Raw genomic sequence first — 25754 nt, forward strand, 5'->3', positions numbered from 1 at the left:
TAATTGACACATTTTCTTAATTCTGTCTGCATGAGCAGTGTTCACCAGATGGTTTTTGGCCTTGTTCTACTGAAGTGACCAGTTTTCTTCTCATCTTGAGTTCTACCTGGCAAAGCCACTTAAAGCTATTTGGCTGCCTGTGGGTTCTGCCACGAATCTGACTTTGGACCTTAGAATCCTCATCTGTAAAATGAGAGGTCAGATGACATAATGAGCAAGTTCTAAACTTCTGAAACTTTAAGACGTTTTTACCCTGGATAGCAAATATCCTTACAGGAAGCGTCTGCCGGTTTGAGGCCTGGCTCTGTGCACGTCTGTCTGTGCCAGCGATCTGTGTCCGGAGGCCCAAGCTGTGCTCTGCTCTGCTCCAGGAAAGTCTGCGTGGCTTCTGGACACCACACCAAGGAGTGGCTCCACTGGGAGGACGCAGAGGGGATGGTCCCGCCAGCATTTTCGTTAAAGGTATTTACAATCCAGTGGACCAATCAAATGGACCATCAAGGGCTAAGTCACTTTTGGGCAAGGCTAAGGTGGGATGCGAGCTGTAGGGGTCTGACGACCAGGGTGCCTCCTTGCCACCTACCTGGGGTTCAGGCAGAGCATTCTGGGTGCCTCTGGGGGTCAGGCGTTACCGATGTTACTATTACGAGGAGAAATGAGGAGCAGGATGCACATTATTAGTTTTTAATTCACTTTAATAGTATAAACCTCTTTTAGGTAGTAGTATTAAGCCACAACAATAATGCCACATTGAAACAGCATTTAATAAAATGCATAAAGCTAATTCATGCACTGCAATACTCTATATACAAACACAACAATGCAAATTCTTCGAGACTGAAGACATTGATTAGATATAAAATTCAGTTTAAAAAGAACATGCTGTTTTTTAAATGCCATCGCATAAACAAAGCTGATTTCAAGCTATACAGCTTTCGACAGATTTTAAACCTGGAATTAAAATGTGATGGCATAAACAATATTTTCTATATTGTGAAGGGCAGAGGTTACAGAAACGGTCCCAAAAATCTAACACCCAAATTTTCCTTTAACACACTTCTTTTGAAAGGGCTGGTAGTACAGCTACATTTTAACAGACAGCTCCAAACTACAGGTAAAAACTATGGTTTGTACTATGAAAAATGTGCAGTTTTCAGTTATAAAACTAGTTGAACACTGGTTTACAAGATAATTGGGAGAACGGAGAGAGTGTAGAAAAATACTCCAGCACTTGAGTTGTGTGTGGCAGCAGCATTTGAATCCATGAGTGCTCTGGTTAAAATGATAATTGACTACACTTTCCTAAAGAAAAGCCATTTTTAATGTAAAGACTACCATTTCTAATTGTTATCCAAGTGTTAAGCTTTATCACAGTCTGTCAATCGATAAATATTGCTGAGCCTTTTTTCCCAGCATTTCAGAATTATTATTGGCTTCTTAACTGAAAGTATAGCTGGGCATTAAAAATATCTCAGACATTCCTCACCCCCAAGATACTTTTTTTAAACTCACAGTTTAATTATTCTTAGATTACAGTTAAGGTAAATAGCCCCAAAGGAACACTTTTAAAGATTCATTTAGAGACTGTCAGGCTTCCACTTGTTTTAACTGGAGGGCCACGTTCAAATAGTGTGATTGTCACGACAGGCAAGGACACAGGAAAGGTCGAACAATCACTGTGGGATGAGGCCAGTGAAGTAGCAGGAGCTTTCGTCACATCAAAGCTATGGGAAGCTGAAGGCTAAACGACCCACCATCTCACAAAAGGCACCGAGTACTGTGGTCTCAATGAAGTATTTTCAAACATTTCAGTAAGCTTATTTTTTTTAAAAAAGTAACCTGTGGATTACGTGAGTTTTTGCAGTTATCCAGTGATTTCTTTCAGCAGGCCAGCTTTCAACCTTCCCACCATTCAGGTCTCTGCTTACCAGGTGCATGAGCAACTATTGCTGGCTGGGCCCTGGCTCCTGAGTGCTGTATCTCAGTTAAAGCCCGATTAATGGGAAAATTCCTCAGAATAGACCTGGACAAGGAAAATTTGGCATTTGTAGCTTTAAGGGTATACATCTGTATAAAAATGCAATTTTTATCTGAAATTTAAAAATTTTAGAGTCATAATTCATAGAAAGGAATAAGGTCAGTGGATTTCATTCACATGCTATATACAGTTAGATAATTTAAGATTTGTAATTTGTATACCATAGAAATCAGCCATCAACATTCATGCTTCCTAGAGAATAGAAAGCAATGTTATCCTGCCAGGGCCTTTCTGTCTGGAACTTGCCCTGGTGCAGAGTGGACATTGACCTCAGGGCCTTTCCCAGCCAGGCTCACCCAAAGGAAAATGGAGTTAGTTAAAGTCTCAGCAAATCCATCCTGCTGAGGGGACCATGGAACACCCACATCAATTTACTGTAGAAACTCTATCATAGATTCTCTGTAAAACAAAAGGAAAGTCTGGATACGTGGCTACATGTCTGTATACATAATATATACATCTATGTACACATAACGCTATATACACTGTACACATAGAGAAGGTATAAACACATGTACATTCAGTCAGTCACACAAGCCTATAAATCTGTACACACACAATGCCGCCGAAGGGACCCCAGGGCTGAACACACAGAAGTGCCTGCTGGTGGGAGGCACAGGTGAGGAGGCCCAGGACTCTGTGTACAAAAGACTCATCCCACTCGGTCATGATGAGGGGCTAGCTTTGCAAATTTACATCAAAGTTAAGACATTTTCCAAGAGCCGCACAACCTATGGAGAATGGAAGTGGGACAGTGAAGGATGTGAGTGTGTGCCCTGCTTTCTCCGGCCTTTCCAGGCTTTGAAGGGCACCATCCTCCAAAATAAAGGTGAGCATCAGAAGATGCCACCTTTCATGACCTGGACTCAGAAGAGTTGTAATGTCACCTTCAGCCCCATTGCACATAAGGCCACTTCTACTGGAAAGTGGGCAACGCGTTTCCAGGCTCTAATCTGATCAGGCCCTGGAACTTGGATCCCCATCCAAAGGCTGCTTGTCAGGCAGAGGGCAGGGCTGGGAGCAAGACTGCTCCTGCTTGGTGTTCCCTCAAAGGATCAGGATAAAGAGCGCTAGGTACAACGAGAGCCCTTCTAGTTCTTGGCTCCCTGCCGTGGCTACCCCCAAACAAGCTAGAGAGCCAGTATGCAGTGTGGCTACAGCCCTGTGCCCCAGTGAGGGTGCTGCAGCCACATCGATCAGGGAGCCATTGGTAGCCGTGTCCATTGCCACCACCTTGGGAGAGAGTCTGCATTTAATACTGACGCCGACAGGCTAGAAAACAATCCCTCTTGAGGGCGATTACATAACATCTTACAAGTGACTACACCTGAAATTAAATATAAAAACCCAAACAACAAAAGAACCCTGACCACAGCCTCATGGCAGAGGTTAGACAATAAATAAGGTAGCCTCCCCGCCCCACCCCAAACACACACACACACACACACACACACACACAAATCAGAAGGGTGGTAACATACTTCCTTAAAAATACTTTCAAGGAATAACATGGAAAATATTTGCTTGAGTAATTTGGTCTTTTTCTACATCTCTTCTGGTCCTGCTTTATGATTATATGTAATGAACTCCACAAATTTCAATACATAACTGTCCAACATTATCTGAAATACCGATGGAAAAGAGCTCACTTCATCAAGAAGCAGTGGTGTACGTCTGTCCCCACCTCCCTTAGGTACTTTCCTCACGGAGGGAGGGGTGGCTGGGCCAGGATTCTCGTGGCAAAGAATCCTGATCCTGGCTTATTTCACTCAGATGCAGACTACTCAGGGCTGGTCTCACTGCACTAAATCAGAGTTTCACAAACTACTAACAAGGGTGAAAAGCCTGGTCAAAGTTGAGCCCAAATATTTACTTGCAATCTCTTTAAATAATTCTTGACTCTGGGTTTCTTTTAACCAGTTTGACAAGAGAGAATGGACCTGCTGTCAAAGGCTTGAGATGATCTGGAGTGGCGAGAATTCAGGTAGTGTGGAGCTGATTTTTAAGGAAAAGTCCACCAAAGTAAGGCCAAGGGGATCTAGGAAACTAACGAGGAGTGTTCAAAGCCCAAAATGGTCCACTAGAATCAGCCATCAGCAGCGAAGGGACTCAGGGAGCAGGACCAGCTTAGAATCAGCTTTTCTCCCGAGCCGTCCTGCTGCAGTGGGGCATGTGCTTATCCAGGTGTTCACTGTCTCCCTGCTGGTACCACCTTCTGTTCCCAGCAGAGACTTCAGTCTAGGTCTTGGCTAAGCTGCCCTCATACCTTAGCAACCTGAGTGTAAAAGCCTCACAGACACAGGACGCCCAGGGCCCAGGGCAGCCGGCCAGCGCGGACCTTTTCACCATCACCGAGAGCTCAGACCTGAAAGATGCGTGACACAATACGTGTTCCCAGGGAGCTGCTACAGGATCAACAGACATGCTTACATCCAAAGTCAAAAGAAAGAAAAATAGGCAACTCGCTATGTAAGATGCACACAAGTGCTACAAAATGCCCTCTGCGAAAATCCTTAGCCACTTTTTGCCTTAATTTTGAAACTTAAATCACTTCAAAGTTAGAAAACCAAAAATTTAAGCTGTCAAAATTAAATCCTTCCCATTATTTTATAACGGGTACCCCCACTATTCTCCAAAATTTGCTCCCAAGGCATGAACGATAAATGACATAATCAGATCCAAACAGGAATTTCCAAGTTGCAGACGCTGTTCCCACTAATTCCCACTAATGACTTCCATAAGTGCCGCCGACAACTGCGGAATAGAGTCCCGTCTTGCCATAAGCCCGTGGCGGCAGCCCGGCACCCACCTTGCTCTCCTCAGCTTTACACGGCCGTGGATGCCTGGAGGCAGGGGAGTGAGTGCACTGGGGTCTTTTGGGGTATCATCTGATCAAAAGGTTCCAGAAATACAAGTTTAGCCTCACACTGTATTTTCTTAATCTGGGCTACACAGAAAGAAAGTACAGGTACCTGAGGCAGCCTTGCTACTTTTCCCAAATGGAAATGTGTGCTGCTGCTTCACAACCAGGAGAACTATGGGCGCTTTTCTCCGACTAAACTTCCCAATAACCGCATTCTGTTCTTGTAAACAATGGTCGCTATCACTTACAAGGAGAAAGAAGATGATAACTCTGGGGATTAAAGGTTGTTTTTAAGGAGCATGCAGCCTGCTTCTACATCCATCATGTAAAACGCTCCAGAGTTTGTCTGCTGGCACAACCGGGGGAACCCAAGTGCGTGGTATGCCAGGATCATTGAGAGACCTGCTGACAGAGGTGCTGAGCCTGGAGACACTGAGAAACATGCCACTTAGCTCCACCACACCTGCTGCCTGGGCAGGCAGCAAGACCCGTACCACAGTCCACCTCCCAGTTCGGACCGAAGTGCAGGAACACAGGGCCCTTCCCAAGGGGCATTTGGGATGGAAACTGCTGAGAAGGGAGCCCTCGCACTCCTCCACCTGAAAAACATGCAACCACCCCCACACTGTAGTCGGGAGGTCCCGGCAAGGGTTCAGAATGCTCACCTTGCGCTTTTTGGTCAGAACGCTCCAACTGCTGTGAGTGGTGGAGGTGATTCGCGGATGTTTTCAGTTGCTGCAGGAATTGGCAGTTAACATCTGACTGGTTTAATCCAATTCTGAGAACCAGTCACCAGAAGAGGCCCGAGTTCAGAGGAGCCTGCAGATGCCCATCACAGACCAGGACCAGAGGTCAGGGAACCCGACAAGCATCAGCTCTGGCTGAGGAAGCTTCGAATTCAGGTCACCACGATTGTGCCACCACACTGCCCCTGACTGCGCGTACAGATAAGCTGCATCTTCATTCATTCCCGGGAATTAGCTCTACACCAGCAATATGTGCGCACAGTTAGGAATGACGCCTGCCTTCCTCAAGCATAAATGATTGTCTCCTGTAACCCTATTGCATTTTCACAGAAATCGTTAGTATTTCGGCAAAAGACATACAGTTTTCCATTTGCCCTGCACATAGGCAAGATGTTGCTAACATTACACATTGATAAGAAGTGCTTAGAAAGTGCTAATATCATTACCCTGGTAATTAGTAGCTATTAATTCCAAGGACATTTTTAATATATACACACATACTGTTGTTCTCTTAGGTTCTTTTAGTTTTCTTTAACTAGTCTCTGACATTATAAAACTTTGCTTTTGTTTTTTGCCCTTTGAGAATTTCTAAATAAAAACTGAGTTAAAAGATTGTTCCAAAATCTGCTGCTTCATCAAAAGGCATTAAAACATTTCTTATGGCAGGAAAGGATCCTACTAGTCTTTTAGTTGCTACTGTCTGGGATTAACAGATAAGAAGAAACCAGGTAGGAAATAGCTAAGATACTGGAAATATTTGCACATACCAAAATACCACTACTTATTTTCTTTGTATTTGAGCGGTCCTGGGCGGATCCTGTGCTCCTCGGCAGGTGTGAGGTGTGCGCTATAGGCTGGCTCCGGTGATCTGGCCGTTATACTCTGCTGTCTCCATCTTGAGGATGTAGGGGATTATGCTGTCTATTGAAACATTGCCGATGAGACCAGTGAAAAACAGTTCTTCTGTTATGTTGGAGCTCATCAGCCTGAGTGCTGGCAGGCGGACGAGAATCCGGGCCAACCTGTAAGAGGAAGGGTCATTAGAGAAAGGGGGGTTCGCTGCACTTCAGACTTCACCCTGGATAGGCTCCCAGGGGCCCTGTCTGCACTGCTCGGAACTGAACCAAACAAACACATTCACTGTCCCACCCTTGCTTTTCTGATTTCAACAGTTCCTCTTGTAGTAGTTTATCATGAGTGCAAAGATTATGTACAGATATGTTCCCTTCATTGTTTATAACAACTCTCCTCAGCCCCACCAAAATGAAAAATCTGAAAACCTGTCAGTGGAGGGTAGGTTAAAATAAAGTATGGTGTCTCCATATAATGAATCACTACATATTCATTAAAGAGGATAATAAAGATCTATATCCATTGATAAGAATTCCATGATATACAGCTGAATAAAAACTTAAAAGAAGGATGTGAGGGCTTCCCGGGTGGCTCAGCGGTTAAGAATTCGCCTGCCAATGCAGGGGACATGGGTTCAAGCCCTGGTCCAGGAAGATCCCACATGCTGCAGAGCAACTAAGCCCGTGTGCCACAACTTCTGAGCCCACGTGCCACAACTACTGAAGCCCGCGCGCCTAGAGTCTGTGCTCCGCGACAAGAGAAGTCACCGCAACGAGAAGCCTGCGCACCGCCACGAAGGGTAGCCTCCGCTCACCGCGACTAGAGAAAGCCGGCGCGCAGCAACGAAGACCGAAGGCAGCCAAAAAAAAAAAAGAGGACGTAAAACAGCAAGTACAGCGTGACCTCACTTGCGTATATTCCTTTGTATGTATGTGTGTAAATAAAGTACTTGGAAGGATGGTCACCAGAATGCTAATGATTGACCTCTGGGTATTGGGATTTGAAGTGATTATATCAATTAAAACTTTTTCTATATTGCTCTAATTTCCAGTGTTCTTTTAGCATTGTAATTAAAAATAATATTTTTATTTGGAAGGAACCCCGGGAGGGCACACCATGACCCTGTCCTGGCAGGTTACTGGACACTATCTGAAGCATCTCGTGGATGGGCCATTTCCATAGCCAGCACCCAGAGCGGTGGGCACCAGGACGCAAACTGCAGGGCCAGCCCAGTCTTGAAACGACTGATATTTTCATAAGTAGGGAAATGATGAAATTATGGCATCTCCTTAGCCATGGAAAATGATTTAGAAGAATGTATACATGCTCACTGAATATTAAGTGAAAAAAAGGTCATGAAACCTTATTTTCTGATTCCAATTGCACATACTAAGAAATCACTGGAAGTAAATACATAAAACGTTAACAGGGAAGTGGTATTTACAAAGAGCTAAAAGTTTTCTTTTTGCTTTCCAGAATGTTCTAATTTTTTCTACAGTGAACGTTATTTTTAAAAGGGGAAAATATATTTGTATTATGAAAGCAGTATTCCAGCACCATCATCCATTTGCCCAGCCATGGTGTCTGGCAGGGCACCCAAAGGTGCCAAGGGGCCGACAGGCTGAAGGGTCTTGGGAAGTCAGCAAAGGCCAGTCAGGGAGGATATCTAGCTGGGCCTTAGACGCTGGCTAAGGTTCCTATCAGCAGAGATGCAAAGGATGGGAGAGGATTTCAGGAGGAACAAACAGCATGAGAAAAGGCCTAAGGATGGGACAGACTAAAGCAATGACTGTATAAACAGGACGCAACCATTCTAGGGCCTTTTCTTTGGGAACTGAGTGTTCCCGAGTGCTATGAGAGAGCCCCCCTGCTCTCATTTCTGGCCCCAAATCACCTACCTGGCTTGCCCTCTTCTCCCCCAGGGTCCCTGAATGGACCAGGAGTAGTGATTCAGGAATTTTTCAGAAACATGTACTTTCAAAGGCCAGAGAGCTGCCATCGTCAAGGCAATTCTTGTGTGCTGGGGCTCTGCCAGCAGCCCCAGAGGAGCCTTTTCAGCCTCTTCTGGCCACAGGCTCTGTGTGGATTGGGCCCGGAGCCTCCTCAGGGGACAGCACACCCACACGCCTGGCTGTATGAGCTCTGGTGTGGGTGTGTTACCACTTTGTATGCAATGAGGCTGAAGCCATTCTAGATTCATTGTGAGGTCTTCAGTGACTCCAGTAGAAAATGGATCCTGCTTTGGCAAAAGCTGTGTCTGGCCATGGTGGCGTGCCTAAAGCAGAGGCAGGCTCTCTGCCAGCCAGGCCCACCACAGGCCCCCAGTCACACCAGAGAAACTGTCCCCCTGGGGCTGGGGCACTCAGGCCCACAGGGCACCTATTGACTGAGGTCTGTCTGTCTGCAGAGGACAAGATCGGGGGAAGGTGGGGAGGGAAACACTATGCTTGACAGGCCCCAGAAGTTCACATAGCCTCCAGTGGGTTAGAAGAGGTCACGAGGAAAGAGCTCTTCCACTCCTCAGCTGGAGGGAAAGCCTGCCAGCACATTCTGCCCTATTTCAGAACAACTTTCCTGGTCAAAGCTGCATGAGAAAGGCATACACATAACATTTTTTTCCTGCTGCCCAAACATAAATTTTCACCCAAATAAAGGAACTTGAAAAAATCAGTTTATGTGAGGATTAAATTACTACTTTGTCCAACCCACTCTTTCTAGGGGTCAGATTTGGCTTCTGTCAAGGAAAGCCTTTTGTCTAGCACCGTCTCCTCATGAATGCGGGGCAGGAGGGCAGAGCTGCCGACTGTTCTGGACAAGCGGAGTCTCCGTAAGAACTCATCTCACACACAACATCAGCCCCAAAGGAGATCACGGCTCCCAACCCCTCAAATTAAAGAGCAATAACCCAAGGTCTCACCCAGTCACCCAGCAACACTGGGATGGCCTAGGACTCCTGACCCTCCCCACTCCATTTTCAGCCGTAAAATGCAAGAATTAAAGTGTGATCAAATGGAGGCTCTACCAGGCTGCCAGCAATGCGAAGGCCAATGTAACTGATATCTGCAGCTACAGATCCAGCCTCGCCCCCATCGTGCCCGTGTGCCTCACCGGTAGGTGTCTTCCGAGTAGGTTTTCTGAACATAGTCCTGCAACTCCATCTGTGCCTTTTCTTGGAATTTTTCAATCTGGCTTGTACTGGTCAAACCTGGATGATCTGAAAAAATAAAAGTACCCCAAACTGTCTTCTGTATTTGGAAAGCCTCATTTGCAGACTTCTCAGTACTTATTTTTAGTAAAACTTCTGACAAATTTCTCAAGTGCAATAGATTGAGCTCTGAAGGCTGGTCTAGTTTGGACACTCTTGCTAGAACACTGGCTCTTCCTCTGTGCTCTGCCAGGACCTGAAGGTTCCCAGGAGAGGTGCGGCCCCTGGGTGCTCACACCGGCCTCAGCAGCCCCTCTGGAGCTGGTTCTAGACCTGTGGCTTCCTTCCTTACTCCAGACAACATATACCACATGAAATGAGAATTACCATCTGCTCTCTAGATACTTAATCACATAGCGTCTCCCACTTTCATTAGCTATTCTGTTATTCATGAGTAGGGGGCCAGGGCAGTGGGACAGAGAGGTTAAGCTGGGTCCACCCCTGCTGTCAAGGACAACAGTCACCAAGTGGCCTCTCAGGTGGCTCAGAGAAGAGCTGACGGGGAGTGAGGCCAGCCCGGTCGACTCTTACTTTCCACCAACAGTCCCGCTGCCTCTTCTTCATCTGCTGTGACCACACCTTTTGGCATGCCCTGCAGCTGCTGCTGCTACTGCCCTACAGAGACTGTGGGTAAACTTGTGCAGTTTCAACCTGTACTGGATTGTAAGTGCTAACATACCTAAAAATTAGCAAAGAGCAAAACAGAACAAATCAAAACAAAAAAAGGACACTGGGTGGTAGTACAGTCATCCCTCGGTATCTACAGGGGATTGGTTCCAGGAACCCCCATGGATACCAAATCCACTGATGCTCATGTCCTTTACGTTAAATGGTATAGTATTTGCATATAACCTACACATATCTTTCCGTATACTTTTAAATCACCTCTAGATTACTTCTAATACCTAATACATTATAAATGCTATGTAAATAGTTGTACCTAGTTGCTGGTGCGTGGCAAAATAAATTTTGCTTTTTGGAACTCCTGGAATATATTTTTCCTTGAATATTTTTGATTCACGGTTGGTTGGATCCACTGATATGGAACCCGTGGATACAGAGGGCCAAATGTGTACTCAATTTTGTTTGCTGTAGTCTTATTTAGCCAATGGCTTAGTTAGGATACAGATGATATCTATTTAGCATATGAAGTTACCCGGCACTACAGCATATTTCTTTGGGAATATAAAGACAGGACTTTAAAAGAACGTATGTATTTATGTTAGCTAGCAAAGCACACATTACGGGAACATTCAGTCACACACAGTGTGGCAGGGCTCTCTCTACACTGCTGACAACCTGACAAACATGCTCATGTTCAGAAATATCGGTAGACATAGGTGGAAAACCGTCGTTGAGTGACCGTGACCACTGCATATCTTACCGGGGCTAAAGAGAACTATAGCTTTAAGGTATGCATACTCATAGCCGTCTATATCCAGCTTCGCCATACTGTTACAGAACTCCTGAAGCTTCCAGATGTGCTCCATGACTTGCTTTATCCGGTCGCCAGAAAGTTTATCTAGAAATCAACATCACAGATCCTCTGAGAAAGGCTAATGAGAGCAATAACATGAGCTTCTTTGAGGGGCCACATGTTGAAAAAAATGAGAGAATAATTTCACTTTTAAATGAAAAACCAGTTATCTCAAGAGCCTCATTTTCCAGTTATAGGTGAAGTGACAACAGGCACCCAGATTCCACTCTGTTAATATTCTGCCTCAGTAACGACATCCAAGACCAGTGATTCTCCCCGGCCCCGCCCTGGGCAGCACCTTTGGCCTGCAGGTGCTGAAGGCCCACATGCCAGTTCTTATCAAGGTCAATTCTTTCCAAGTCTCTGCAGGCACTGAATAAATATTTGCCAACCTGAACACGTTGGCATTTTTTAGTTGTCAAAATAATTTTATCCGTTGTCTGATTTAGTCTTCATGACAGTATCTTGCTGAAGGCAGTATTATTATATTCAGTTAAAAATAAAACTAAAGCTCGTTTGCGAACCTAAAATTCAATAAAATGTTACAGGGTTTTAAAAATCACCATTATATAACTATTCCAAAGGAATAACTAGAAAAACGAAGGTGTGACTAGGTGACTCACACTCCTAGGTCTCAACCACTGGGATGCCTGATTGAAAAAGCAATTCAACTCCACCTCAGATGCAAGTGTGATCTGCAGGGATAGTCTAGACACTGGGCAGCGTGGGCTCCCTTGACAGTGTCTTCAGTGTGCTGCGGATGTGCAGCTTGTGGAGACCACCCCAGCTACTCCCCAGTCCTGATACGGCTGGGACCTGACCACCCGATGTCGAGTGGTTGCACAGATCTCATAATAAGAGACTCACTTGTTCATTCACGCCCTGGACTAGGGGGTCACATGACCCAGGTCTGTGCCCCAGTCCCCAGCTCTCCCACTTGCTGCTTTATCCCGGGCAAGCCAGGGACCTTACTGGGACCTGGTCTTCCCATATGTAACCCTGACATAACAGTTTCTACTTTACAGGGTTGTGAGGATTTGTGAGATACATGAAAGGGCAACCTGTCAATGAAGCTGAAAACAGAAGCTGTGACTGTTCTGCAAACATCACTCAATGTCTGTATGTCGGAAATCAGCACCTTTTCCCAATTATTTTTTTCCTTTCCTCTTCATTATATGAAAAGAAGGCAGTCAGGTAGAAATTTAAACATTCTGACGGGTAAGGGATGCTGTGGGACACAGGCTGGCTATGCGGCGGGCCAGCCAAGACCGAGCCGTCCTCACCCGCAGCCCCTGCCCTACCTTCCTGGATGCTGTTCTGCAGGTGGTTGACAATGGCGGCCAGGATGGTGGAGAGGCTCATGACCTGGGCGCACTGGGCCAGGCCGAGGGTGAAGAGCTCGTTCCAGCAGGCCCGCACCAGGCTGGTGTTGCAGTCCTGCCTGGGGACACAGAGGCGTGGTGGGTGCGGGGGCCGGTGGCACTCCTCCAAGCCCCCGCGTGTCCCAAACAAGTTGTGTCACCATGTATTTGCTGAAGGCCTATGGAATGCCCAGGATTGTTCTTCACAAACACCACTGTCTGTGACTGCCTTAACTGAAGTTCTTCTGAGGAGAAACTATTCCCTTAACAGCCCTGGTGTGGTTCTGTCACAAGAGGCTGCAGCGATCAAAGGACTGAGAGCCCGAGGGTGGGCTCCGAAAGGTAGAGACACACCCAGCCTGCCAGGGAGGAGCTGGGGCTGCAGCAGGGAGGAGGGGGGAATCTACACTCAGGACAGCACAGCTGATGCACCTCGAGACAATCTGTTTTCATCTCAGAAGCCCCCAGACACAGTACCCTGTATTTGTCTCAAGATCACAGGACGACTCCTGCCTTCCATTCCAGTCCATCCCCTGCTCCTAGCACCAAGTCCAAGGCACATGGAGAAGGCACAATAAAGGTCTGAGGAACACTGCAGCCTTGGCCACCAAGGTTGTCCTCTTGCTACCAGTCCACCAACTGTATTTAACAAGCAAATCGGGCCAAAGGAACAAACTGGAAGGGCCCTCAGAGATCTTCCAGTCCATTCCTAGAGCAGGAAAGGCCCTGCCCAAGGATACACACGGAGAAAAAAGCCACTTACCCAAGTGCCTGAAAGGCCGGGATGGACCTGGCCCAGTGCATGGAGAGGAAGAGCAGGCGGGACGCGGACTCGCAGATGTAGTGCACGTTGAGGTACTCGGGCATCGGGCTGGGCATCGTGAGCTGCGAGAGAGAGCACACAGCACGGGGGGGTGACCAAGTGACGGGGGCAGCTCGTCAACACCAGTCTCTGCCACTGAAGCCCCCGTGCAGAGCATCCTTGTGAAACATATGTCCTCTGCAGGGGGGCCGGCGCTGACTCCCTGTGGGGTCCTGCCCAGTGAACTAGGGTCTGATGGCCCCTAGAATGTGGGAGGATGGGGACCTCCCAGCTTATCCACACAAAGACATACATCTCAACTCTGCTTCAACTACACTGGTACTTGTTCTAAGGCAATTCCATTTTGAGCCATAGGTTCAAGTCTAACTCAAAGTCGGGGACGGGTCAGCTCCACAGGCTAGCAGGGATTTGGCAGGTGGCCTCAGGGAACAGTGAATGAGAGCTGAGCAGGAGCCCAGATGGCAGGAGGAGGACACACCACCACCAGGATGTCGGGCTGGGTTCCGGGAGCCCCACTGTCTAGAAGAGGCTTGAATGCCTCTGAAGCTGGAATCCCACTGGTGACCTGTGTTCTTGGCACCCTTGGACAACTATGGCAGGGACTCAGTCTTCCTAAGTGATTGGCCAGATCTCTCTAGTGGAGAACACGAGGGGAACTGAAGACTCAATCTGCAGACCTAGAGACCAGGGGCTCAGGGAGCCTGGCAGTGTCCTGGAGAAGTGAGGCCGGGGAGGTGAGTGCAGGGAAGACCATGGGGACCTGACCCAGTCTTCAAGTATATCTGAGATCTACTTTCTGTGGCTCTAGAGGGCAAGAGGTCAGGCCCAATGGCTGGGAACGCCTGCTGGAACAGACAAAGGGCCTGCCTGAGCCTATACTGAAGCCAGGTCATCATGGGAAGGCGGACGGCAGAGCAGCCCGCATCAGCCTGTCTTGGCTGTGACAAGTGGCCACGCCTGCTTCAGGGTTACCGGCAGAGCCAAACAGCCAAGTGAGCAAAAGACAGTGAAAATGCTTCATAATGGGAACATTGTTCTGGAACACAAGATCCTGATCAAACACAACCGTATGAAAAATGAGCTCACTTCAAGGTTTCATTTTTTTAACTGAGACCAGCCTGGGCACAGAGCTCCTCTCCCAGCTACACACACTCACCTTAAATGTGACGTGAGTGTCTGAAAGGAGGGGGCCTTCGACCTCAATGATGGGTGTGGACTGGTCTCTGCTGATGACGTGGATGCTCCCTCCTCCACTGCCGTCTATCCCGTCCGCCAGGCTTGGAGGTGAGGAGCTGTCTGTGGTGTTAAGTGCTTTAGCTAAGGTGTCGAATGCCCTGCGAGCAAAAACGTAGCAAGCAAGTGTTGTGAGTCCACAGCTTCTATGAGGAGAAGAACTCTAGCTGAGACGTAATTTAAGGAACACCACACTGGGTAAAAGATAATTAACTCTGACATGCTGAGAGGAGGGGCGGCGGCTTCCACATGCTGTCTCCATGGCGCCTTGGGTGCTAAGCTATATATTTATTTTCACATGTAATTTGTTTTTCACAACTACTCTCCAAGGTAGAATTCTCTCCATCTTACAGATGTGAAAGCTAACTTTTCCAAGACCACCCAACTAGTAAGTGGTAGAACCAGAATTCGACCTAACTCAAATCCCATCCTCTTTCCACTGGATCCAGATTTTAATTTTCTACCAGACCACAAGTGAACATGAGGACTAGTGCACCTGAGTGGCCCCGGCCATGCACCTGCCTGGTCTGGCAAGAGGGGCAGGAGTGGCCAGCCCAATAGGAAAGGAGCAAACCTAGCGGCTCAGCTGCAAAGAGAACACACCCTTGGCAGCGGGAACAGGTGTCTGGACCAGCTGGTGCCATCTAACAGCTCATCTCTGTCTACCCTGATGAATCGATTTAAGCTCTAAACTCAATACTTGGACAAAAGATACATAAGATAAACAGAAGTGGAAGAGGGGATGCACTACTGATGTTTAGGCACCATAAGCAGTGACCAATACAAGTAACATCTCTTCCCCTGCTTCCACTGAGTTACTCAATTTAGTTTATTATCTGGAATGAAAAGAGTTTTTAGACTGTTTTATATCGTGTAATAAAATGCATCCACATTCCCATAGTTAAAATTTGAAAGAAGACAGACATGCAGGGGCACTGGGACAATTTTGCAATCCTTGATTAAATACAGGGTGGGTGTCAAAATGCTGCCACCCACCCTCACAACGCCACGCCTGTGTGTATGTCAGGAGGGGCCTCCACCCTCATGGGTTCGTACCGAGTAATCTCACTTGCAGACTGGTCCTCTGGCTGCATTTCTGAAGTGTCACCATTGTTAAGGGATTCACTTAGGTTGGCAAGGGAAGTTACTACATTTGCCAGTGTGCCCAGGGCTCCCTGGCTTGTTTCAGCCTGTTAATCAGAAAATAATATTAAAGATGAACACACATACAAGACTCTCAGGGCAATGAAGGTTTAATGTTGCTTTAAAAACAGCTTCTATGGGGGTACGGCTATGATGGGGCAGTGAGAGGAAGAGCTTTTTGGCGATGAAACAGTTCTGTATCTTGATTGTGATGGTAGTTACACAAACCTACGCATGCGATAAAATGACAGAAGAAAAACAGATAAGCTGGATGTCACCAAAATTTAAACTTTTGTGCTTCAAAAGACATTATCAAGAAAGTAAAAAGACAATCTCTCTCTCCCCACACACAAAACACAACCCAGAGAATGGGAGGAAATTTTTGCAAATTATACATCTGATAATGGTTTAGTAGCCAGAATATCTAAAGAACTCTTACAGCTTAATAAGAAAAAGACAAATAAGCTAGTTAACAATGCAAATAAAAACCACAATGAGATATCACTTTATACCCACTAGGATGGTCACAGTCAAGACAGATAACTACAAGTGTTGACGAGGATGTGGAAAAATTGGAACTCTCATACACTACTGGAAGGAAAGTAAAATGGTGCAGGTGCTATGGAAAACATTCTTCAAAAGTTTAAATGTAGAGCTGTTATATGACAACAGCAATTCCATTCCTAGGTACATATGTAAGAGAAATTAAAACATATGTGCACAGAAAACCTTGTACACAATGTTCACAGCAGCATTATTCCTAATAGGGAAAAAGTAGAAACAACTCAAATGCTCATCAGCTGACAAATGGATAAATAACACATGATATAGCTATTCAATGGCATATTATTTGGCAATAAAAATGAATGAAGTACTGATACAGGCCACAACATGGATGAACCTTGAAAACATTATGATAAGAGAAAGAAGCCAGTCACAAAAGGCTACATATTGTATGATTTCCCCTTATACGAAATGTCCAGAATTGACAAAACCATAGTCAGAAAGTGAGTGGCTGGCAGGTGTCGGGAGTAGGAAGAAGGGGTAGTGACTGCTTAATGGATTCAGGGTTTCTTTTTGGGATGATGAAAATGCTCTGGAATTAGATAGTGGAATTAGATAGTGGGGATGGTTGAAACAATCTTGTGAATATACTGAAAACCACTGAATTGTACACTAAAAGGGTAAATTTTTTGGTATGGGAATTACATCTCAACTAAAAAGAAAAGAAAGCCAAAGATATACTCAAACAAATAAACCAAGATACGTATACAAACATGTCTGCTGTATCTTGATTATAAAAATGAAAAACTAGAATCAGTAGAAAAGATCATAAACAGAGATGTGGTTAATAAATCACAGAACCACCACACAGCAGAATATCATGCAGCTGGTGAAAGATGTAGGCGTCATGATAGATATGTTGAAGGGAAAAAGTTGAAGGGTGAAAAAAAGAAAAAGAACGATACCCACCCCTGTCCCCATATCCTGCCCTGGTCCTGATCCTGTGCTATGGCTCTGCAAGACACGGCCTCCGGGAGAGACTGGGTGAAGGGAGCATGCAGCACTGTGGTATCTTTGTATTTATTCGAAGTAAATGATTTTGAATGTATAATTGTTTCGTAGTAAAAAGTTTAAAAATCAGCTTCTGAAAATAGCTACCTTTAAGGGGCTCTGCATATGTTCTATTATTCATGACAAGCTTCTGGGGTGGGTCCTGTCACTTCCACGTCCTGGAGGAGCGGCGGGCAGGGCCTGGCTATGACCCGCAGCTGCTGCCTTCACTACAGCTCACTCATCACCGCACAGCTTGGTGCTCCTTCTCCTCGGTGCAGCGACCACAACAACTCCTAGCAGCCAGCGTTTACGCAGTGGGCACTGCATGCTTTACCAAATTAACTTACTCAGGTTTCCCAACACCCCTGCCTGGTGGGCGCTGGGGTGGGGACGGGAAGGCATGGGGTGGCCAGCTCAGTACCAGCCTCTGTGCGGGTGGCACACGGGACAGGGGCTGCGCAACCCCCTGCCATCAGGAGTTCAGGGTGCTCAGGCCTTACTTTCGGGCTTATGGTGTGTCCACCCCACCAGGTGGTCAGTCACTGTCCTGCACGTCTGCCGGGTTAAGGCAACGAGCCAGGCATGATTCATCACCACCGCCCGAGGACAACAGGCTCAAAGCCCAGCCAGGGACCAATGGGTGGAGGGCAGCTGTCCCATCGGCTCTCATTTTTGCCTTTCCTTTCCCAGAAGAGGACGTTCCTTAACGCGCCACATGTGCATGAGAGCAGATGAGAGGGGAGCCTGCAGGCCCAGCTCTGGCTCTGAGGGCGGCAGCAACGCCAGCGCTGTTCTAAGTCGCTCCTTCCAGAGCAGAGACTTTGGGGCTCAGTGGGGCTGCCGCCGCTTCATCGTTGCTCGAGTTATATCAGGGACAATAAGGTGAGAGAAGCAATGGGCTCCCTTGCCTGGATAAAACCCCCTCTCCTCAGGTATCTCCACGGGAGGCAGCCAGCTGTCTCTTTCTTGGGGTGACAAACATCTCTGTCCGCAAGTTGGATTCCCTGTAGCTGACCTACTCTGTCCGGGTTGGAGCTGCCAGAATCCTGGCTGGACTTCTTCCTGCAGGTCATCTAATAAAAAGGAACCAGGGACTCCTGCAAAAGGCCATCTTAGGATAAGGAGCTCTTCCTCAGTCTGCCCGTAGTTTGCCAATGTGCGTCACTAGGGGGGAAAATCTTAGAAGTGAACCACAGAATTTTCACCAAATTGAACTCTAGACCCTGACATGTTAAGTGACCATGACCAGCCAGCTCTGACTGAGTTGCCAAAAAGCCATTGGCATCCCTGAAACGAATCACAGCACGGCTGTATCAGAAGTAAATGGAGATGCAGAAGGCCATGGCCTCGACTTAGTCTGAAGGCCAAGAAGAAGGTGGGTGCACACATTCAGAGAAGCGGCCTGCACTGAGACATAAAAGTGGAGAAGGCATGAGGAGAGAACATCACCTTGGAATCTGTGGCCAGGAGAACCGTACCATCCTCACGTATCAAAGGCTGCTGGATGTTCACAAGCATCCCTGGATCAAGAAGACCTGTTTGTCTATTTAAGACATAAAGAAACCCAGAGTAGCTTCCAACATTTAATGCACAGTGTGATCAGGCTGCGTTTACCTGTCCCGTCTACATCTGCAAGGCTGAGCAATAGAAAAGCTAACTAGACTCAGCCACAGAGTGACTCACCAACCCCCTTCTCTCTACAATGAGATGTGCAGAGCCGGGTCTGCAGCCTGAGACAGGATGACACAGACCGCACATCCCCCCAGGCTTCCACGTCCATTGCTGTGCCAGTAATGCTAACCTGATCTCAGAGTATCACCAGGGCATTCCCAACTCTAGCGCTTGCCATGATACATTTTGGATTTCTTGTTTCCCTCTTTCTGTTCCTTTAAGTTTGATAGATTACATTAAAAAAAAAGCATATAAATTGACTTGTGGCACCATCTAGACCACACCTGGGTCTTAGGCCTTTTATCTCTACTGCAAAAAAGCCCCATTCCTGAGTGATGGAACAACTGTTTTCCTGCAAGAATGATGCCTGAACTACAGCACATAATCCCAGCACCTGGGAGAGGAGAAATTCTGACCCCATCCTAAATCAACCATCCTCAGGCCTGGACAGAGGTGTGACCAGAGTGGCTCCAAAAAGGGTGGGATAAGGCAAGACAAGACTCAAGGCTGTGGCCCTCAGGTGGGGAGCCACATAAGCCCCCTTTCCAAGGAATATCTGTGCTTCCCCTAATCGGCTCCAAAGGCTGATTACAGCGTCGCCCTTTGTCAACACAGGGACTGACCTTGCTCCATCTTTATCTGCCACAAACGTTGGTGTGGCTATCAGAGGACTTCTCAGGTCCTTCCGGATATAGATTTTCTCCGTTGAAGCAGCACAATTGCTTGGTTTCTCCCGCTGCACATCAAAGGGCTTCCGTTCACTCTGCACAGCTTAAATCACAACAGAAATACCCATGTTTAAAAACCACATCCTTCATGGGAGAGGTAGGAGTCCTCTTGACTAAGCCCACTGCTGTCGGGATAAGCTCGGTGCTAGACACGCCTGGCTCAACTTCCACAGTGGACTTTGCAGCCAAAGGAGAGAAAGGCTCAAAGCCAAAGTGTTGTCAAATCTAAAGGAGCTCAAGATGGCGGGTGCCATGGCCAAGAAAGGACCGAGTGGCATTTGTGTGGTATCATTCTGTCACTTCCTGCTGCTCACAGGACTCTCTCCAGGAGGAGAAACACCCCCTCAGGTGGGCCCTTAACAGAGAGCTGCCCATGCCCCACGTGGAAAAGGAAGCATCCTAATGCCCAACTCGAGATGGACAGCTTCTGCTAACTGTCAGTGGGGCTCCATTTTACGTGACACCAGTGACCTCTTCCTTCAGCATCTGGTACAAGAGCAAGAATACATGCCAGAAACAAATGAAGAAAACAGACCTTTGCAGAAGAAAAGAGGACCCCAGACACATCATGTAAGGAAGGCAAGGGTGCTATTTCATGGATGGGGACCTGTGGCTCAGGGGCCACATGACTTCCCAAGGCCTCCTGGCTCCTGGGGGCAGGGCTGGAGCTGACGTGGTATCAGCTTTACCCCAAAGCCTGTGTTCATCCCACTCCACATGCTGCCTCCCAAATTATCTGGACTAGGTTTCCACCGTGGAAACCAACCAATCCTAGTGGTATCAGTGCCGCATCACTGAGCTGACCCTGAAGGTGAAACAAAATGAAGCCTCAGCAGATACTGTTAAGAGTATTTTAAGGCCAGGCATGGAAACCTCACTTTCGCCCTCCTTATTAACTCACGTGGTATTTTAATAGTTACTCACATTCCATCTTCATGCCCATCTCTAAGCATTTTTTCAGCCGGCAAAACTGACAGCGGTTCCGGTGGTGTTTATTGATGATGCAGTCTTGATTGCTCCGGCAGCTGTAGGTCAAATTTTTCCTTACGCTCCTTTTGAAGAAACCTTTGCAGCCTTCACAACTGACAGCCCCATAGTGACGGCCTGAAAGAGAAAGGTAAGTCTATCGGGGACTGGTGTGCAGGGCCAGATGCCAGCAGCCATGGGCCAACCACAGGCCTGAGTGCTAAGCATGGCACCCAGGGCCTTCACATTTTCCTACCATCTTTAAAGTAGCCCTGTGAGGTCATGATGGACAAACGGAAGCTCAGACAGGTTATGTGGCCGCTGGTAAATGGCATGACCTCGGTGCTCCGAGTGCACAGCAGGAGCTCGCGGATGGTGGCTGGGCTGCACCATCCATTGTACTCACCGGGCCCGGCTCTGCAGACCTGCCTGGTGAAGGCCCTCAGCTCCCCTGTCCCGTCAAGAGTGTCAAAGAGCAAACACAAGCTTGTGTTTTGTTAGCCCAAAGAGTCTCATCCTGCATTTACTCCCTCTGTGTGCGTCACGTCCTGGGCCCCAGACTGACCCGGGGTGGGGGGCGTGACTGTGTGAGCCCAGGCCAAAGGAAGGCCGCCAGTTCTTTTTTCTAAGCTTGTTTACTTTGGGGGTCTCTAAATTCTAATTCCCTCCCACATTAAAAAGAGCTGCACGTGAGTTTACCCTTCCTCACATTCCCAGCTGGGACCGTCCTCGCGTATGCTCCTGGTTTGGTCTCATGTAACCCAGGGTCATAACTACACTGCAGGGTCAGGGTTCACAGGGTCACTGTGGACGGCGGCTGCAGAGCAACCCATGGCCCTAAGCCCTAAGCTTTGGCACGTGGAGCCGTTCTCCAACTCTGCACTTAGAGGGTCTCAATTGTGTGCCTTTAAGAAGAGTCATGCTGAAATGACTCTGTGGACATCATTCTTCCTTGCTTGCAGTGGATTTCCTTGGGCTCTCTAGGCTTTAGAGTGATCTCTAATATCTGGAGGCAATGGCACTGCAAGCCTGTCATGAGCTTTACGCGCAGAAGGAAGCCAAGCAGATTCTGTGGCCTCTGCTATGCTCATGCTTCATTCACTTGTTCGAAAGTCTGCAGAATGTCTCTCCTTGCTGAGCAACAAGATGGGGATATAGAGATGAAGGGGTCAGACACGGTTCCTGCTCTAAAAAAAAGAGCACATTCTGGAGGGGAAGACAGGCCTGTAAGGAAGCAACTAGAAAAGAACACATCCAGTGCCCAGAGATCTGAACAAAAGGGTGATGAGGACAGAGGCAGTGCTGGCCCCTGCCTGCTGAGGGTTTCAGAGGGGGGGCGAGAGCACAGCACCTGAGGCATCAGCGGGCGGGGCTGGTGCTTCCGGCCTTCAGCTGGTGCTTGCCTGGGGTTGTCTTCCTCTTAAGAGGCTTGGCTCAGCACTTTTTTCTTTTTTTTAAAAGCAGGACCACAAAGTATCCAAAGTTCCTACGAATGTAGTGACCACAGAATAAAGCAGAACCAAGTGGTCATCTCAGAACTCAGGTCAGTGTCCCTAGCATCACTTACCCTCTATGGCTCCCACTGTTAGCAGGCTGAAGTCTGAGCTTTGGGGCCAGACATATTCTTTAGTCTCCTTGTACCCACCTCCTAACCATGGAAGCCCAGGAGTGCTTCCCCAGAGACATGGTGGGTATGGATGTTAAACTCTCCAGGCCCTGGTCCCGCCAGCTGGAACACTAAACTCTCCAGGCCCTGGTCCCGCCAGCTGGAACACCCTTCTGCTTTACCTGACAGCACACACTCAACCATCAAGGTCACCAATGTGACTTCAGGCCTTTCCTGACCCTGGGACTCCAGCCAGAATCGCATGCCCCCTCCTGTTTATCACACTGGGTTATAGTGGGGGCGTGACAGAGGCAGCTACAGTTAGGACGAGGGAGGGAGAGACAACAAACACATCTTGTGAAACAGCAAAGAACTGAGCAGATATTAACCAGACTAATGAAATGATTGCTCTTTTTTTGGGGGGGGGGGCGGGTGTGTGGCATGTGGGATCTTGGTTCCCCGACCAGGGATTGAACCCTCACCCCCTGCAGTGGAAGTGCGGAGTCTTAACTACTGGACCACCAGGGAAGTCCCACTTTCTTTCTTACTAGTACAAAAATAATTGACATCCAACCAACATTTACAAATCACAGAAATAATTTCTTGATTTTTCCTTTTGATTCTTATAATCTGACAAACTGATTTGCTTATTTGCATCACCACCCCAATAAGAAGAGTGGAGTTCATGTTTTGAAACCTACAACCCTCCCCCGCCCCGGATCTGGTGCATGATGTTGGCCCCTGATGTGCACCCAGCATGGCCTTTGGTTACTCACCTGAGGCTTTGTCGCCACACACCACACAGTACTCTACCACCTGGGGCCGCTGGACGTCGGCCTTCCCCAGAAGACGCTCCACAGAAGCAGAGTCCGTGACGATCTAAGAAGAATCAAGAAATAAGCAGAGTGCTGATGAAAAACCAGAGCACTAAGCAAAGTCATGTTGAACTGTGAAGTCCTAATCTCGGGTTTCTAAGAACTCTGGGCAGAACTGGGAAAATGCCATGTGACAACTGAATCTGCCACCAGGAATGGCGTGGCCGCTCACCTGGACCAAGCCCCTTGAGCGGTGGTGGGTGGCGGTGGGCTTGTCCAGGGTCGGACACTGGTTTTCAGGGACCTACCCTCCTATCTGGCCACCCCAACCACCTAGGACTAGGGGCCGTGTGGGGACTCACAGGCGGATGCTCCAACATGAAGATACTCAAGGTCTTTTTGGTTGCTTCTCTATTCTCATGAAACAGCTTGAAAGTACACAGAGAGGTTTACTTGGCAGAAAAGTAATTAAGCTTTACTGACTAAATAACTAGCTCTCTTGTGAGGCAGCTGGCAGTGGAGGGACTAGGATAGGTGGCCTCTGAAACCTGCTATTCTTCATTTGTAGGTGACTTTCTAGGTGACCCACAGTGCTGCTCATCTGAAGAGTAATGTAACTGGTTTCAACATGAAAAAGAGCTGTTATTAAATCATATACTAACAATAAGCCTTAAAATGATTTATGTACAGTGAGAATATACACAGACATCATTATGTGCAATGACCTCTTATAAGACATGCAAGAGAATCACCAGCCATCCTTTCAAAAACAAGGAGTCGAAGCAAGCAGGAAGGAACTCTGATTCCAGATGATCAGAATGTACACTAGGAAGTATTTACTAATGGCATTATGAGGTGTCTCAAAAGTACAGCTCTGGAAGCTGAACATACTGGTGTTCTGAACCCAGCTCCAGCGGAAGGAAAAAACCCTTTCCTTCCTGAATTTTCTCCATAGTAGAAATCTCCCTGCAAAACACATGGATTCTTAGCAGCATTATTCACAGGAAAGGTAGAAGCAACCCAAGTGTCCACTGACAGATGAATGGAAAAACCAAGCATGGTCTATACATACATTGGAATATTATTCAGCCTTTAAAATGAAGGAAATTCTGACACATAAGACAAAACACAGATGAACCTTGAGGACACTGTGGTCAGTGAAATTAGCCGGTCACAAAAGGACAAATATTACAGGATTTGACTTATGTGAGGTCCCTAGAGTAGTCAGACCCATAGGAAGTGGAATAGTGGTAGCCAGGGGCTGAGGGGTGGGGAACGGGAGTTGTTCAGTGGGGACAGTTTCAGTTTGGGAAGATGAAGAGTTCTGGGGATGGGTGGTGGTGACGGCTACACAACAGTGTGCATGTTCTTAATGCCCCTGAACTGGACACCTAAAAACTATTAAGATAGTAAATTTTATATGTTACCACAAATTTTAAAAAAACTTAAAAACCAGAACCAAACAAGACCATGGATTGCACCCTGACCTGGCCTAAACATGCTCCATGCTTGGCCACCATGGAACACTGGCCTTGAGTCCCTGCTTCTCTGAGTGTTGGACTTGGAAGTTCAATGCTTCCCAATAACCCTGCTCTTCTTCCAGCCCTTGCTCTCCTCTTTCCTGTATCTGCCCCAACCCCATCCCGCCTGCCAGAGGGGGGAGAACCAGGGCAGAACGGAGGGGCCCACAGGCAGCAGTTCACAGGAACAAGATCAGAATAAAGAGCCAGGCCAGTCCGAGGTAAGAGTTAGAACAAATCGGTCCTCATCTGACTGTGGTCAGCCCTTAGTGGTGCCCCTAAAGCATCACAGGCCAAGGGCTGCCACCACGTGGCCTTGGTTGAGAACCATTCTCCAGTGGCTCATGCCAACTGCTCAGGTGAGTCTCCTGTGGGACCGCTGATTTGCCGGCTCAAATTCCATCCATCTGAGCACTGCAGCGGCTGCCTTCTGGGCCTCGCCACTCATTTGCTGGATTTTTACTTTAGCCGAGGCAGCAACCCACCATGTTTGCAGGTCCCCAAAGGACCCACTAGAGATGGATTTGGCCTCCACGGTAGAGGTAAGAGTCAAGAACAAGTGCAGTAGCAGAAGTGCTGAAACAAACACCTGTCAACAGGTCTTACTTGGATCCTGCCAGGGACGAGGTTGTCCGAGGTGGTGAATATGAGCTGCTTGGCACTGGAGGTCTCCGGGGAAGCCAGGATCACCTTCCCAGTTCCAGCTCCATCTGGGCTGGTCAGGATGAACTGCTGCTTGGGGGATCCGGAGGCGTCCACTGCGGTGACTATCTGGATCTTCTGTCCTGTCTGCTGGTCTGTCACGATCTACAAGACACAACACGGAGGCTGCTCTCACGGAGCACGTGCAGTGGCTGCCAACGCCGGCCCGGAGTCAGTGCTGGTCCAGGACAGTTTCACCAGTGCCGGTGAAATGGGAAAGAGAAAACAACAGGGAGCTTTTCAGAAACTGGTTTTCATACAGCTAATTTTATTCTAGGATGACATCATCCCTCCTACTTTTAGAATTAAAATGCCCTTTGGAAGTGGAGGGAAGGGAAACTGTATGAAGGTGGTCAACTTGAAGGTGTCCGGAGAGTAAATCCTTAGAGTTCTCATCACAAGGAAAAAAACACTTTTTTCCTTTTTCTTTTTTCTACATGTATATGAG

General features: G+C 47.6%; 1 protein-coding gene across 6 annotated transcripts in view; it reads right to left on the reverse strand.

Moving 5' to 3' along the window:
• Window positions 1-745: 745 nt before the first annotated feature.
• Window positions 746-25754, reverse strand: part of NR2C2 (nuclear receptor subfamily 2 group C member 2) — an 82544-nt gene continuing 57535 nt past the window's right edge. For 4 of the 6 annotated variants that reach the window (XM_089919777.1, XM_089919779.1, XM_089919778.1 and 1 more), the window contains 12 exons: window positions 25211-25411; window positions 23046-23148; window positions 20622-20801; window positions 19593-19740; window positions 18748-18841; window positions 15655-15788; window positions 14522-14744; window positions 13306-13427; window positions 12483-12622; window positions 11089-11226; window positions 9608-9713; window positions 746-6669 (listed from right to left, as the gene is read on the reverse strand). In XM_089919777.1, the coding sequence (XP_089775903.1) occupies window positions 6495-6669; window positions 9608-9713; window positions 11089-11226; window positions 12483-12622; window positions 13306-13427; window positions 14522-14744; window positions 15655-15788; window positions 18748-18841; window positions 19593-19740; window positions 20622-20801; window positions 23046-23148; window positions 25211-25411 (1764 nt within the window). In that variant the 3' untranslated portion in view covers window positions 746-6494. The remainder of the gene's footprint in view (window positions 6670-9607; window positions 9714-11088; window positions 11227-12482; window positions 12623-13305; window positions 13428-14521; window positions 14745-15654; window positions 15789-18747; window positions 18842-19592; window positions 19741-20621; window positions 20802-23045; window positions 23149-25210; window positions 25412-25754) is intronic. The other 2 variants (XR_016394769.1, XM_022562757.3) reach the window with 2 other exon arrangements.

Source organism: Delphinapterus leucas, chromosome 10 (assembly GCF_059928025.1).
Source record: "Delphinapterus leucas isolate spDelLeu-1000000601 "Yukka" chromosome 10, BTC_Dleu_Yukka2, whole genome shotgun sequence".
In the NCBI taxonomy this organism is placed as follows: Eukaryota; Metazoa; Chordata; class Mammalia; order Artiodactyla; family Monodontidae; genus Delphinapterus; species Delphinapterus leucas.